We start from the raw sequence: 17208 nt of genomic DNA, 5'->3' as shown, positions 1-17208 counted from the left end.
CCACACATGTTCCTCTCTATTCCTGTCATAGATGAGAATGTCATCTACGATTGCGACTACTCTGTCGAGGTCTTCATAGGTTTCATTGATCTTCCGCTGGAATTCATCCTGAGCTGAGATAAGACCAAATGGTAAATGCAGAAATCGGTAGCGTCCAAATGGTGTGTTGAACGTTGTTAGCTTAGATGACTCTTTCATGAGCTTGATAGTCCAGTCTCCTGATCATGCGTCCATTACACTGAAGTAACGTGCTCCCACTAGCTTGGGTGTGATGTCATCTAGTGTTGGTAGAGGGTAGTGAGGGCATTTGATAGCCTTGTTCAAATCTCTGGGGTCAAGACAGACTCTGAGCTTGCCTGTACGTGGTTTCTCAACCAGTACTAACGCGTTGACCCACTTTGTCAGTTCTGTTTCCCGGACGATGATTTCTGTATTCTCCATGCTCTGTAGCTCCTCCTTCAGGTGACTACATAGAGCAAGGGGTATCCTTCTCGGTGGGCAAACCACAGGGGTTGCTGCTGGGTCAAGGTGAATAGTGCATTCACCTGGGAATAGTCCGATTCCTTTGAAAACGTCAGCAAACTCCTCCATGACTGTCTGCTTATCAACTGGTGCTGTCAATGATAGCACTAGCTTGACGAGGTCCATGTCTAAACATGCCTTTAGACCTAGCACTGGAGGTGCTTGAGTGTCAATAATGTAAAAGTCCAGCATCATGTCGCTTTCTTTGTACTTGTATTTCATCACGCATGTGCCTTTTACAATGAGCTGCTCACCCCCATAGCCAGTCAGTCTGCGCGAGGTGGGCTGTAGCTCACACTCATCCTTCAAGCTGTGATACTCACGCAGAGGAATTACATTAACCTGAGATCCAGTGTCTAGTTTAAGCTTAAGCTCTTTCCCCTGTTTTCCTATCTCAACATCGGCATAGGCTTGCTCAGTCCCTGAAATCTGTTTTTTCTGTGACATAGAATCAATAAACAGTTCCTCTGCATTTGGCTCTCTATCTGACATTTGGCTGTCACTTACTGTGTGTACTGCTTTTCCAAAAACATTCTTGCAAACTTTAGCAAAGTGGTTCCGTTTACCACATTTAGTACTTTGCCTTCCTTTGGCAGGGCAGTACTCCTTTTCTCCATGCCAGTTGTTTCTACAGTTTTTTGAAGCATTTTATGTCTGTGTCGCCCATTTTTGGAACTCTCGCTGTTCTTTCTGTTCTGAAACATGCTCTCTGGGCAGTGTTCTTCGGTGTGTATCTATTAACTGCGTGCACTGTCTGTTCACTCGAGCTGCTCATGGCGCCGGTTATGGTTTTCAACTGTGCTTGGGCTATCTCGTGCGATCTAGCTATGTCCATAGCTTTTTCCAGCATTAGCCCGGACCCAACATTCAAAAGTTTCTCTCTCACTTTAGCTGAATGTATTCCAAACACAATGCAGTCTCTGACCATCTCATCTTTATCTGCATATACACAGTCTTTTACCAGCAGTTTTAACTCAGTCACAAACTGTTCAAACGACTCACTAGCCCCTTGTACTTTCTCCTGAAACTTGTACCTAGCGAATATCGTATTTGTCTTGAGCATCACATATGCTTCAAAACGGTCAAAATATCTTTTCCGTACCTTTGCTTCATCCGCGGTGAGAGACCATGGCCTAGAAATTCAGTTGGTTGCGCCAGCCGGTAGCGCCTTAGGAGGAGTAGATGTCGGGCGCTAGGCGGCTAGCGGCCGGGCGCAGCACGATCTGCGCCTCGCCCCAACTTCACTCAAGATTTAGCGGCGGCGCAAAGTCTTTGCACGCGCTCAGCTGCGCGTGCAGATCATGACGTCATTTCCTCGTGCAACGCCCTTTATGCGCCCACAACCGGAAATTCAGTCGCGATGCCCCATTGTGCGCCTGGCGCCCCTAGCGACTGTTAGAGTGGAACGGTGCTCAGTCGATGCGAGGCGCGGGGGGCGCAAATTAAAGGGCACGCCTCCTGCACTATAAAAGGCTGCCATTTCGCAGCACTCCTTCTTGAGAGACGGATCTTTGCAGAGAGACCAAGGTAGAGAGCTTTCTGCTTTGGCCCAACACTCGGACAGGTACTTGTGGCTTCAGGCCACAGCTTTCCACTCGTCTTTGCCTTCATTGACATCTCATTGTTTGCCAGCATATTATGGGGGCTGCAATGGGTGTAAACGCTGGCTTTCTCAATTACATCCAAAGGGCTCACAGACGCCGTGAGAGAGTGGCAGCCCTGGCTAGATGGAGAGTGGGCAACAGGCATCGGGAAAGGAGGCCTTACCCACCCAGGGTATACCGCCAGCAGTTCTCCTATCTCAACATGTCTGAGGAGGCTGCGATTCCGAAGGGAGGTGGTCACAGAGATCTGCCACCTGCTTGGCGGTGATCTGCAGCCACAGCTGAGGAGCAGGACGTCTCTGTCGGTGGCAGTGAAGGTGACGGTGGCTCTCAACTTCTATGCCACCGGCTCCTTCCAATCCGCTGCTGGGGACATTGCCAACATCTCCCAGTTCGCCATGCATTGCTGCATCCACCAGGTGACCAATGCCCTTTTCACAAGGAGACATCAGTTCATCTCCTTCTCCATGGCCCTTGCCAAGCAGCAACAGCGTGCAATGGGCTTTGCAGCATTCACGGGCTTCCCCATGGTGCAGGGCACCATTGACTGCACGCATGTGGCTTTGCGGGCACCTCTGGAGAATGCCGAGGATTACCGCAACTGGAAGGGCTACCATTTGCTGAATGTCCAGCTGGTGTGTGACCACAGGCAGCTCATCCTAGCTGTCAATGCCCGCTTTCCAGGCAGCAGCCACGATGCCTTCATCCTGCGCCAGACTTCTGTGGCAGACATGTTCCAGGCCCAGCCTCACCCACGAGGATGGCTTATCGGGGACAAAGGCTATCCTTTGTGTACCTGCCTGATGACCCCGCTCCATGCGCCCAGCACCCCTGCTGAAGAGGGATACAACGATAGCCATCAAGCGACCAGGAACATCATCGAACAAACAATCGGCGTCCTGAAGCAACGGTTCCGCTGTCTGGATTGTTCCGGTGGAGCCCTACAATATTCGCCGGAGCGAGTCTCCCATTTCGTGGTAGTTTGCTGCATGCTGCACAACCTGGCTATCCGCAGGACTCAGCCACTGCCACCAGAGATTGGAGGACCACCTGAGGAGGAGGAGGAGGAGGAGGAGGAGGAGGACCAGCACAGGAGGGAGGCAGAAAGTGCAAGGGCCGCCCGTCGCCGGCTTATTGAACGTCGGTTCTAGGCCCCCTCTCAGGGAATGGCTTGTGCCAATGTCAGCAGATGAATGTAGCCGCTCCACAAGCCCTCAGCCGAGCAGGGCAACCAGGACTTAACCAAAAAACCATGCACAGTGCAATTTAACAACAATAATTTATTGAAAACCTCTGCCCTTCCCACATTACATCCTCATGTGGAGAAGCCCCCTCCAAAAACACAAAACTACCAGTCTCGGCCTTACAAAAACACAACTACACCAGTCTCGGCCTTACAAAAAGAAAGAAAGACACCAGTCTCGGCCTTACAAAAAGAAAGAAAGACACCAGTCTCGGCCTTACAAAAACACAACTGCACCAATCTCGGCCTTACAAAAAGCACCAGGCATTTGTGCATACCTTCTACTTTTTGCCCTGCGAGGGCGATGCCTTTTGCATCCTTGCCTGGCCCCTGCCCGCCCTGCAGCTCCTCCTCAATGGGAGCCCAGTGGCTGCAGCAAGGCAGGGGGAAGGCTGCTGAGGGGCAGATGGCGAGACGGCAGATGCCCTTGGGGGTCGGCCTGCACCAGCTCTGGCCTTGGAGTGGCCGGCTGCTGACTGCTCCAACACTGGCTGGGCGGCAGCAGTCTGTCCAGCGGCTCGTGGCAGCTGCAATGGTGGAGTGGCAGTGTTGGCTGCAGGAATGGTGCCAACCTGGCAGATCGCAGGTGCTCGCTGGTCACCTGACACATTGGCACTCGCATGGGCCAGCGCTGCAGCATGCGCAGCAAACAGCTGAAGAACAGACTGCTGGGCTGCTGCTGCGCGGCGAGTGCCCTGGCGATGCCTGGCTGATCCAGCGAGGGTGGCAGCAGTTAGTGCCCGTGTGGCCCTGGTCTGTGTCTGCATGACAACAGGCAGTGAATGGACGGCACGACTGAGCACTTGGCTCGACGCTGCCTGTGCTGCCGCGAAGTCCTGTAGACTCCTGGCCTGTGCTGCACTGAATTGATCCAGACTCCTGGCCTGTGCTGCTCCAAATTGCTGCACACTCCTTGACAAAGACTCAATGGAGTCAGGCATCCTTGCCACTGCAGCCATGAGTTCATTGTGCCTGCGCTCAGCCTGGACGGCCATTTCCTCCAGGAGCCGCACCTCCTCTGTGCTGACCGTCGCAGGACTGGAGGCCGCACTCACCCTCTGGGGAGAAGTCCGCCGAGCTTCCCCACCCCTCCCGCGTTGCTGCAGGCCGCTGGGCCCCGGAGCTTCACTCTCCTCCGACCCTTCCCCCCGGCTCCCCTCCAGGGAGGACGTGTCCCCTACATCGCCATGGGCTGGCGCGGCTGAGGGTGGCACTGATGGGCCGGCTTCCTCTTCCTCCTCCTCGTATTCCGAAGCGCTGACAGTGGCAGCTTGAGGGCCCGCCTCCTCACCTGGCGATTCACCATCTGAAAGCAGGAAGGCACAAGAGTAGCTTTAGAGTGAGGACAGGGCGGCAGCGAGGGAGGCATGAGTGCTGCCATTCACTGCATTGGTCGGACAGTGGCAAAGGATGCTGATCTGAGGCGCAAGTGGAATGAGCGAGGTCAAAAAGGTGATGCCCTTACCATTGGTGCCCAGAACAGGGTCGGCATCTCCACTGGCGACGGGGCCAATCAGCCGGCCTGCCATAATGCGCTTCACACGCTGGTCGAGGTCGGAGAGCTCTTTTACGTCAAGACGGCCTCCCCTGGTGTCAATTCGTTTCCGCCGGTTGTGCGCCACCTTGGCCTGCAAGAGAAAGGACAGCCTCTAAGTACAGTGTGAAGCCCTGATCTTGTCTGCAATGCCTCCCATGGTGGACTGGCCCTGACAGTGTGAAGCCCTGACCTTGTCTGCACTGCCTCCCATGGTCGAATAACTTGTACAGTGTTAAGCCCTGATCTTGTCTGCAATGCCTCCCATGGTCGAATAGCTTGTACAGTGTGTAAAGTGCTGAATGTGCAAGTGATTTTCATGCCAGTCCCATAGCTGCTGGATGAGGGCTGGCCATTAGGGCTTTCAGGTCCCTTTGCCCATAAAGTGAGGTGCACATGCAGGGATGAGGATGACACTGGAAAGGGTACTCACCCTGACAACCCGAGTGAGGTCGTTGAACTTCTTCCGGCATTGCACAGGAGTCCTGGCAACCACGCTGTTGGAAGACACCCTGTTTGAGACCTCCCTCCAGGCTTTCCGGTAGGCGCTGGGCAGCGGCCTCTTGCCACCTTCTGGGAACAGAACATGGCGCCTGCGCTCCACTCCGCCAACCAGCAGCCTCAGGTCACCGTCGCTGAAGCGCTGCGCTCTCTCCCTGACCTTCTCCATAGCCCTGGGTGTTGTGCAGGTGAAGCTGAAGTGGTCAGGCCTAGTTTGAGGGCTGCAGTGTGCAGGGCGTGGCAGGCAAACAAATCCACCGTCCCCCTTTAAGAGCTGACCGGCGCCAGAGTGTCTGCCGTCAATCAACAACTCACCGCACCGGCGCTGCGCCCGGCCTCGGGGGTATCGCTCAGCACCGCCGGCTTAGCGCCTAAAGATAGTCATGCATCGCCTGTTTTAGCGCAGCAGCAACCTCTTGGGGCGATGCGACTGAATATCGGCGAAGGGGGCGCGACTTTGCGCCGGGCGCAAACTTTAGCGGCCGCCCGACTTTACCACCCCAAAAGTGGCTATAATGAATTTCTAGGCCATGTGTTAAAAATGTCTCTCCCTTTTTCTTCGATTCACAGGAGACAGGGGTAGGTAGCTGCATCTTTCTTCCTCCCCTTTGCTTTTCAGTGGACCCGAAAACATCAACTCCACGTGTTGCTTAAACTTGCTCCATTCTCTAGGTAAGTTCAAAGATTCCCAATTCATTCGAGGTAAGGGAGCTCCAACGATGTCCATTTCAAAACCCTGTTCTGACACCATGTCTTGTTTTGCACACTTTGTACAAAAATAATAAATTGCAGGACAACAGAGTATTACAGTTTAAACTATTTTAATGAAGCATCAGGTCTGTAGGCTTTCTCAATCAATACAGCACCATGTGGACAAGATGGAGTTAGGACCCCTGGGTCTTCTAAACAATAGCAGTCCTTACAGATGCCTGCAGGCCAATGACAACTCAGTATGTGATCACATGTGAATATAATAGGTATTCCTTACAGATGCCTGCGGGCCAATGATAAATCAATATGCAAATGTTACAATATTGTCTATTTTCCAATGTACATGTTCAAAATATGTTGTACAATGAGGTAAATTGAAACTATTTTTGAGTTTTAGGGATTCTGTTTATTCATGAAGACACTCTTGTGAGTTCTGTCGTTACTTTGATCAGCACTGTAACATCCTTCACTGCAACTGCTTTCATAATCTTTGCCCTGCAGAAGCACCAAGGTAATGAATGTCACTTTGTGTAAACTATTATGTTCCTGGTTTAAGGACTATTCCAGATCTGCACTGTGAAATTTGAAGCCTGCAAATTGTTCATATTTTCTCCACATTTTTTTCCTTTCATCTCTTTGCATTACAGTAAAGAAATACTGGTTTCAGGTCACTTCAGTGGTTATGATCTTTCATGGACTGTCCTTTATCTGTCAACTAATTGCTTTTGTAATTGTCATGATGAATGAAGGTAGGTGCCCTGTTCAACTTCACACAACATCCATGTTTCTGTGCCACAGTTCCTGTTCTAACTATGCATTTTGTAAACAAACAAAGCAAATTCATTGAACCACGCTCCCAGGCAGGACGGGTTATGGGATAACAGTATTCTAGCCTGGAATCATTGACCAACACACACAGGCTCTGGGGATAGATTGAATGTGGGGTGAGGGTGTAGATTAGAGTGATGGGGTACAGTCTGGGGATAGACTGGATGTGGGGGGAGGGTGTAGATTAGAGTGATGGGGTACAGTCTGGGGATAGATTGAATGTGGGGTGTGGGTGTAGATTAGAGTGATGGGGTACAGTCTGGGGATACATAGAAACATAGAAGATAGGATCAGGAGTAGGCCATTCGGCCCCTCGAGCCTGCTCCGCCATTCAATGCAATCATGGCTGATCATCCAAATTCAGTACCCAGTCCCTGCTTTCTCCCCATACCCCTTGATCCCTTTAGCCTGAAGAAATATACCCAAATCCTTCTTGAATATATTTAATGAACTGGCCTCCACCGCCTTCTGTGGTAGGGAGTTCCACAGGTTCACCACTCTCTGGGTGAAGAAATTCCTCCTCATTTCTGTCCTAAATGGCCTACCCTTTATCCTTAGACTGTGTCCCCTGGTTCTGGACTCCCCGACCATCGGGAACATCCTTCCTGCATCTAGTCTGTCCAGTCCTGTCAGAATTTTATAACTTTCAATGAGGTCACCTCTCATTCTTCTAAACTCCAGCTAGTACTAGCCCAATCGACCCAATCTCTCCTCATACGTCATTCCTGCCATCCCAGGTATCAGCCTGGTGAATCTTCGCTGAACTCCCTCCATGGCAAGAACATCCTTCCTCAGATAAGGCGACCAAAACTGCACGCAATACTCAAGATGTGGTCTCACCAAGGCCCTGTACAACTGCAGCAAGACATCCTTGTTCCTGTACTCAAACCCTCTCGCTACGAAGGCCAACATGCCATTTGCCTTCTTAACCGCTTGCTGCACCTGCATGCTTACCTTCAGCGACTGGTGCACAAGGACACCCAGGTCTCGTTGCACTTTCCCTTCTCCCAATCTATTGCCATTTAGATAATAATCTGCCTTCCTGTTTTTGCCACCAAAGTGGACAACCTCTCATTTATCCACATTATATTGCATCTGCCATGTTTCTGCCCAATCACCCAACATGTCCCAATCATCCTGGAGTTTCTCGACATCCTCCTCACAGCACACACGCCCACCCAGCTTTGTGTCATCTGCAAATTTGGAGATATTACATCTAGTTACCTTGTCTAGATCATTATTATATATTGTGAATAGCTGGGGTCCAAGGACCAATCCCTGCGGTACCCCACTAGTCACTGCCTGCCACTCGGAATAGGACCCGTTTATTCCAACTCTTTGCTTTCTATCTGCCAACCAGTTTTCTATCCAAGTCAATACCTTGCCCCCCAATCCCATGTGCCTTAACTTTACACGCTAATCTCTTATGCAGGACCTTATCGAAGGCCTTCTGAAAGTCCAGATACACCACATCCACTGGTTCTCCCTTATCTATTTTATCAGTTACATCCTCAAAGATTTCCAGTAGATTAGTCAAGCACGATTTACCTTTTGTGCATCCATGTTGACTTTGCCCAATCCTGTCAATGTTTTTCAAGTGCTCTGCTATTACATCTTTTATAATGGACTCTAGCATTTTCCGCACTCCACTTTCTCTCTATCACCTTTTTTGAATAGTGGGGTAACATTAGCTACCCTCCAATCCATGGGTGCTGTTCCAGATTCCATCGAATATTGGAAGATGATCAGCAATGTGTTACGTCCGTGTAACAATAAGAAAAGGACTGCAGAGAACTGTACAACAGGTGTTTACTCAACGTGGTTCAAACTGCAACTGAAACAACAGATTACTACTCAGTGTTATATACAGGTGTGGTCACTGCCGGTACTGCAGTATACATGAGCTGTAGAAAGTAGTTCCCCCCTTAAATGTACATACATTGCAATTCCTCCCCTTTTAGATTAACAGTACCATAACACTCATTTAACAATTAAATATCAAATAATTACAATTAACACTTTTAACATGCAACATTAGCTGAAAATAGTCTATTTATAAATTCAGTCTTTGGGGAGGCTTCCTGATCCTTTCTGGATAGTGCCTTTCCCGAGTGTCTTGCTCTTGGTGCGGAGGCGATTCTGGCCCCCTGTCGTCGGTTGGTTCATCAGCTTCCGATGCTACTGTTTCTGGGGTAGATGCTACCTATACGTCGGGTTCATCACCAGGTACGTATGGGCGAGGCATGGGGTTGACTTGTTCCTGTGACTCTAGGATCTGGTCAGCATGGCATCTCACGATGCTCTCCCCAACGTCCACTGTGTACATTAGTGGGCCCTGCCGTGTGCATATCGTTCCTGCTGCCATTTTTCTGTTCGGTAGTCGCGGGCCAAGACTGGTTGCCCTACATTGAAGCTCCTTGTTGTCTTCTCATGGATGTGCTGGAATTGCTTACTCTCAACATCTCTTCGTACGTTTGGTCTGAGCAAATCCAGGCGAGATCTCAACCTTCGGTTAAAGAACATCATGGCTGGGGCCTGGTTGGTGACTGCATGTGTCGCATTCCGGTAGGCGAACAGGAAATTGTCCACCTTGTGCTGCAGCGGAATGTTGTCATTGTACATAGCCTTTATTGCCTTCTTAAAGGGTTGTACGAACCTCTCAGCCAATCCATTTGTGGCTGGATGATATGGGGCGGATGTGTAATGCCTTACCCCATTCTTTTTCAAGAACCTCCGGAACTCTTCGGACACAAACTGTGGTCCGTTGTCAGAGCAAATCTGTTCTGGCAAGCCATTCCTGGCAAAAATGGTCCGTAGGACTGCAATAGTTTTCTCCGTGGTGGTGGAGGACATTTTGATGACCTCAGGCCATTTCGAGTGCGCATCCACGGCTATTAAAAACATTGAGTCCATGAATGGACCAGCAAAATCAATATGCACCCGTTGCGATGGAGATGAGGGCCACTCCCATGGGCGTAGAGGGGCCTGTGGTGGTGCATTTTGGACTTTCTGGCATGCTGAGCAGCTCTTGGTCAGGTCCTTGATTTGTTTATTGATTCCCGGCCACCACACATAAGCCCTGGCTAGGCTTTTCATTTTTACCCCTCCCAGATGACCCTCATGAAGCTCATTGAGCACTCTCTCCCTTAACTTGGGTGGAATTACCACTCAGGATCCACACGTCAAGGTCCCCCGGCACACTGACAGCTGTTCTCTCCTTGTCGAGAATGCTGGCAACAGTGAGTCGCCATGTACTGGCCATCCCTTCACCGTCAAATCATATACCCGAGACAGTGTCGGGCCATTTCGGGTTTCCTTTTCGATACAAGCGTTAGTTACCGGTAGGTATTCAACTATAGTCGAATGGAATATTTCGACAGGATCCACTGCTGGTGCTTCCTCCGCAGTAGGCAGTGGCAGGCGTGATAGCCCATCAGCATTTCCATGCTGTTTCGTGCCCTTATTTTCAATCTCATAGTGGTGCGCCGCTAGAAAAAGTGACCATCTTTGTAGTCGTTGCGCAGTCATCACCGGAACGCCCTTCATCGGATTAAAAATGGAGACAAGAGGCTGGTGATCAGTCAGCAAGGTGAATTTCTGCCCGTGCAGATAGTGATTGAACTTTTTCACTCCCCACACTAGGCTGAGTGCCTCCCTGTCAATTTGGGTGTAGTTACGCTCGGCTGAAGTTAGTGATCGTGACGCAAAGGCTATTGGCCTCTCTGAGCCGTCCGAGAATTTGTGCGACAGCACCGCTCCAATGCCGTAGGGTGACGCATCACAAGCCAACCGAATTGGTAACGCTGGGTTGTAATGGGCCAATACCTCTTTCGATGTGATTAGTGTTTTGCTCTTCTGGAAAGCTCGTCTACATTTGTCATTCCAGTTCCATGGCACCCCAGTTTGCAGTAGGGTGTTCAGTGGGTGTAGTATTGTAGACAAATTTGGCAAGAACTTATGGTAGTAGTTTACCAGCCCGAGGAACGACCTCAGTTGTGACACATTTTCCGGTGCTGGAGCCTTGACTACTGCCTCAATCCTCTCTGGGGACTTATGTAACCCCTCTTTATCGATAACATGGCCACAATATGAGATCTGTTTTCTGAAAAACTCGCATTTGGGGCGGTTAGCTCGGAGCCCATATTCCTGCAATCTAGTGAGCACCTGCTCCAGGTTGGCAAGGTGATCACTGTCATTTTCGCCCGTGACCAGGATGTCGTCCAAATAACACTGGGTCCCTGGGATCCCTTGCAGGACTTGTTCCATTGCCCTCTGCCAAATAGCCGGAGCTGATGCTACCCCGAATACCAGCCGGTTGTATTGGTAGAGACCTTTATGGGTGTTGATTGTGAGGTATTTTTTTGCTGCTTCTTCTACCTCCATTTGCAGATACGCCTGGGCCACATCAATCTTAGTGAAGCGTTTCCCTCCAGATAACGAGGTGAAAATTTCTTCAATCCGCGGAACTGGATATTGTACGGTGTGAAGGACCAGGTTCACTGTTACCTTAAAGTCCCCACAGATGCGAACATTCCTTGGTTCCCCAGGCGTGCTGCTCAACGACTTTTTCATCACAGGGACGATGGGTGTAGCCCACTCGCTCCAGTCTACCTTGGACAGTACACCTGAACATTCCAGACTCTCCAGCTCTGCTTCGATGGCTGGGCGGATCGCATAAGGTACTGGTCTGGCCTTAAAAAATTTTGGGCTTGCATTTCCTTCAATTTTAATCGTCGCTGTCATGCCTTTTAGTGTTCCGAGTCCTTGCTGGAACACTTCTTTCGCATCAGTTAGGATCTTTGACAGTCGCCCAGGTGTGACGTCATCATCCTTTTTGTCAGCCACAGTCAGTGCCTGTATGGAATGCCAATCCAGTTGTATTTTCCGGATCCATTCACGTCCCAGTAATGGTGGTCCTCCATCTTGCAATACATACAGGTCTAGTTTTGGTGTTTCCTTACCGTTATATATAACGGTCAACCTTATTTTTCCTTTGGGGTAGACTTTTTGCCCCGTGTACGTCTTCAAAATAATTTTTGTGTCTCTCAAGGGTATGTGTGAGAATAGCCGCTCGTAGTCCCGTCGGTTTATGACTGTTAGAGCTGATCCTGTGTCCAATTCCATCTTTACCTGGACTCCTGCTATCATGAGAGTGACCCAAATGGTTAGGTGATCCTCCGTTGTGATCACATTATGTAGTTTCAGACAACTCAGTTCCCTGCTTTTGGTGTCGTTATCACTCTTTTGTTCGTCTGAACTATTCTCCGTTATCTTTTGTACCTTCTTGTACTTCCCTTTGGTCGGTTTCTTATTGCTGGTTTTCTTTCCCGACCTGCAGACCCGTGCTATGTGTCCTACTTTTCCAAACTGTCTGCACACTTTGTCTTTGAACCAGCAATCATTCTGGTCGTGTGTTGTTCTGCCGCAGCGATAGCACTTCTCTGTTCCATATGACATTTCGTTTGTGCCATATTCTTGCGGTCTCTGTTGTATCTCTGCAGCGCCCCGTGCTGCTGCTTCATATGATACAGCAATGCTGAAAGCCTTTTCCAGCCTCAGGTCCTTTTCAGATAAAAGCCGTTTCTGGGTTCCTTCACTTTGAAGCCCACACACAAACTTGTCCCTTAAGGTATCTGCCAGTCCCGCTCCAAACTGGCAGTGTTTCGATAGTTTGCGCAGTTCTGTTAAATAATCAGCATTGTTTTCATCCTTATGCTGGTTCCGTTTGTGGAACTTGAATCTTTCTGCTATCAGCAGCGGTGTGGGGTTTAAGTGGTCCTGTAGGATTGATACTATGTTTTCAAAATCCTTTTCTACTGGCTTCTCTGGGGTTACTAAGTTTCGTAGTAAGCCATACGTTTTTGCACCCATTGAATTCAACAATACCAGCGCTTTCTTGTCATCTGGCACTTCATTCGCCTTGCAGTATACTTCTATCCGTTCGACATATGTCATCCAATCTTCGACTTCATTGTCGAACGCTGTGATACTGCCACTCTTCGGCATTTTTGGGTGGGGTTAGACTGGCTTAAAATGGCGTCTCTCGCGCTTTCCTTTCTTCCCCGCTGCGGCTTAAAATGGCGTCTCCCGCGCTGCTGCCAACGCCGCTCTCAGCGGTCCTCGTGGCAAATGGCGACGCCCTGTGGGTTTCGTGCGCTGCTCTTGCGCTGCTGTCAACGCCACTCTCTGCGGTCCTCGTGGCAATGGCAGCGCCTCACGTTTTCCTGCGCGCCTCTCTCCCCCGTTGACGCTGCTCAGCCCTTGAACACCGGCTGCGCTCTGCTCTCTCTCGCCTCACTCCCCCGTTGACGCCGCTCGGTCCTGAACACCGGCTGCGCCCTGTGCGCTCTGCCCTCTCTCTCTCCCCTGTCGACGCTGCTCGGCCTTTTTCTGTGCCGCTCGGTCGGGCTCTAGCCCATCGCTGTCCGGGAAGGGTCTGCGCAGTACCTGTTGCCAGCCCGTTTTGCTGGACCACCGTGACTGGAAAGCCAAGCCTGGCTCTCGACAGCCTACCCTGCGATGCTCAAATCTCCGCTGGATGACTGGGCGGATGCCCGTGGTCGACGCCCATGCTTCTGGACTTGACCTTCTTCCACTGTTCTCCAGGAGCGAATCCCTGGGAGGTGATGCAGAGTTGCAGGTAGATTCGAACTTGCTCATCGCCACTGTTACGTCCGTGTAATAATAAGAAAAGGACTGCAGAGAACGGTACAACAGGTGTTTACTCAACGTGGTTCAAACTGCAACTGAAACAACAGATTACTACTCAGCGTTATAGACAGGTGTGGTCACTGCCGGTACTACAGTATACATGAGCTGTAGAAAGTAGTTCCCCCCTTAAAGGTACATACATTACACAATGCATCTACTATTTCTAGGGCCACTTCCTTAAGTACCCTAGGATGTAGATTATCAGGCCCTGGGGATTTATCGGCCTTCAATCCCATCAATTTCCCTAACACCATTTCCCTATAAATACTGATTTCTTTCACTTCCTCCCTTTCATCAGACCCTATGTTCCCCGGCATCTCTGGGAGGTTATTTGTTTCCTCCTTTGTGAAGACAGAACCAAAATATGTATATAGTTGGTCTGTCATTTCTTTGTTCCCCATTATAAATTCCCCTGATTCTGACTGCAAGGGACCTACGCTTGACTTCACCAATGTGTTTCTCTTCACACATCTATAAAAGCTTTTACAGTCAGTTTTTATGTTCCCTGCAAGCTTACTCTCATATTCTATTTTCCCCTTCTTAATTAATCCCTTTGTCCTCCTCTGTTGAATCCTAAATTGCTCCCAATCCTCAGGATTATTGCTGTTTCTGGCCAAATTATATGTTCTCTCCTTGGATCTTATATTATCCCTAATTTCCCTTGTTATCCACGGTTGAGTCACCTTTTTTGTTTTGTTTTTGTGCCAAACTGGGATGAACATTTTCTGTAGTTCATCCATGCGGTCTTTGAATGTTTGCCATTGCCTATCCACCGTCAACCCTTTGAGAGACATTCCCCAATCAATCCTACCCAACTCGCGCCTCAGACCATCATAGTTTCCTTTATTTAAATTTAGGACCCCCTGAATTTAGAAGCCTCTGAGTCAACTACTTCATTCTCCATCTTAATGATGAATTCGATCATATTATGATCGCTCCAACCCTAGGGGCCTCGTACAACAAGATTGCTCATTAATCCTTTCTCACTACATAATACCCAGTCTAAGATGGCCTGATCTCTGGTTGGTTCCTCGACATATTGGTCCAGTAAACCATCCCGTAAACACTCCAGGAATTCCTCCTCCACAGTATTGTTACTAATTTGGTTAGCCCAATCTATATGTAAATTAAAGTCACCCATGATGACTGCTGTGCCCTTATTGCATGCTTCTTTAATATCCCTTTTAATGCCATCCCCAACCTCCGCCTTACTGTTTGGCGGTCTATCTACCACTCCCACTAACGTTTTCTGCCCCTTGGTATTTCTCAATTCTACTCATACAGATTCCACATCATCAGAGCTAATACCCTTCCTTACAATTGTGTTAATCCCTTCTTTAACCAGTAATGCTACCCCACCTCCCTTTCCTTTTTGCCTATCTTTCCTGAATATCGAATACCCAGCCTTGGCCATCCTTCAGCCACGTTTCCGTAATCCCAACCAAATCATATTCGTTTACCTCTATTTGCGCAGCCAATTCATCCACCTTATTATGAATGCTCCTCGCATTAAGACACAAAGCCGTCAGGCTTATTTTTTTAACGCTCTTAGACATATTAGAATTATTATTTACTGTGGCCATGTTTTATTTAAACTGTTGATTTCTCTGACTGCCACTTTTGTTTTTCTCCTTTCTTTCTTTTGCTTTTATCCTTGTTTCCCTTTCCTCTGTCTCCCTGCTCAGGTTCCCAACTCCCTGCCATCTTTGTTTAAACCCTCCCCCAGAGCACTAGCAAACACACCCCCTAGGACAACAGTTCCAGCCCTGCCCAGGTGCAAACCCTCCGGTTTGAACTGGTCCCACCTCCCCCAGAACCGGTTCCAATGTCCCAGGAACTTGAATCCCTGCCCCTGGCACCATTCCTCTAGCCACGTATTCATCTGAAATATCCTTCTATTTCTACTCTGACTAGCATGTGGCACTGGTAGCAATCGTGAGATTACTACCTTTGAGGTCCTATTTTTTAATTTACCTCCTAACTCCCTATATTCAGCTTTTAGGACCTCATCCCGGTTTTTACCTACATCGTTGGTACCTATATGCACCACGGCAACTGGCTGTTCACTCTCCCCTTCCAAAATGTTCTGCAGCCGCTCTGAGACATCCTTGACCCTTGCACCAGGGAGGTAACACACCATCCTGGAGTCTTGTTTGCGGCCGCAGAAATGCCTATCTATTCCCCTTACAATAGAATCCCCTATTACTATAGCTCTACCCCTCTTTTACCTCCTGTCCTGTGCAGCAGAGCCACCCCTGGTGCCAGGAAGTTGGCTGCTGCTGCCTTCCTCTGATAAGCCATCCCCCCCAACAGTATCTGCTGAGAGGGGGATGTCCACAGGGGACCCCTGTACTACCTGCTTGAACCTAGTACTCTGCCTGTTGGCCACCCATTCCCTTTGTGCCTGTCCAACCTCTACCTGCGGTGTGTCCAACTCGCTAAACGTACTATTCACAACGCCCTCAGCATCGTGAATGCTCCAGTATGCATCCAATTGCAGCTCCAGCACCGCAATGCGGTCTGTCAGTAGCTGCAGCTGGATACACTTCCTGCACATGTAGTTATCAGGGACACAGGAAGTGACCCTGAGTTCCCACATAGCGCAGGAGGAGCATACCATGTGGCCGGGTTCTCCTGCCATGACTTAAACTTTAATTAATTGAAGTTAAATTAAATCAATCAATCCCACCAATTACACTACAGTTAACTGGTTTACCAACAGTCCCCGTTAAACCAGAGAGACCTTAATAACTATAAACCACAGAGTTAAAGTTTAAAAGAGAAGAATACTCACCAACCAATCACATACCTGCTTTTTGGTGACGTCACACTTCAATTAATTTTTCTTCTCTCCCTCACTCTCAGCTTGGAGACTGGAGACAAGATTGAGTGTGGGGTGTGGGTGTAGATTAGAGTGATGGGGTTCAGTCTGGGGATTGAATGTGGGGTGTGGGTGTAGATTAGAGTGATGGGGTTCAGTCTGGGGATTGAATGTGGGGTGTGGGTGTAGATTAGAGTGATGGGGTTCAGTCTGGGGATTGAATGTGGGGTGTGGGTGTAGATTAGAGAGATGGGGTTCAGTCTGGGGATTGAACGTGGGGTGTGGGTGTAGATTAGAGTGATGGGGTTCAGTCTGGGGATTGAATGTGGGGTGTGGGTGTAGATTAGAGAGATGGGGTTCAGTCTGGGGATTGAATGTGGGGTGTGGGTGTAGATTAGAGAGATGGGGTTCAGTCTGGGGATTGAATGTGGGGTGTGGGTGTAGATTAGAGTGATGGGGTTCAGTCTGGGGATTGAGTGTGGGGTGTGGGTGTAGATTTGAGAGATGGGGTTCAGTCTGGGGATTGAATGTGGGGTGTGGGTGTAGATTAGAGTGATGGGGTTCAGTCTGGGGATTGAATGTGGGGTGTGGGTGTAGATTAGAGAGATGGGGTTCAGTCTGGGGATTGAATGTGGGGTGTGGGTGTAGATTAGAGTGATGGGGTTCAGTCTGGGGATTGAATGTGGGGTGTGGGTGTAGATTAGAGAGATGGGGTTCAGTCTGGGGATTGAAT

General features: G+C 49.4%; 1 protein-coding gene across 1 annotated transcript in view; it reads left to right on the top strand.

The window, feature by feature from the left end:
• LOC147105426 (immunoglobulin superfamily member 10-like) overlaps positions 1-17208 on the top strand; it is a 349216-nt gene that overhangs the window by 121951 nt on the left and 210057 nt on the right. Inside the window, exons 4-5 of the mRNA XM_086011724.1 lie at positions 6513-6626; positions 6763-6864. Coding sequence (XP_085867850.1) covers positions 6513-6626; positions 6763-6864 — 216 coding nt within the window. The remainder of the gene's footprint in view (positions 1-6512; positions 6627-6762; positions 6865-17208) is intronic.

Source organism: Somniosus microcephalus, chromosome 18, assembly GCF_052327205.1.
Source record: "Somniosus microcephalus isolate GS21.2 chromosome 18, FLI_Smic_1.0, whole genome shotgun sequence".
Lineage (NCBI taxonomy): Eukaryota > Metazoa > Chordata > Chondrichthyes > Squaliformes > Somniosidae > Somniosus > Somniosus microcephalus.
This window is presented reverse-complemented; position numbering and strand designations above follow the sequence as displayed.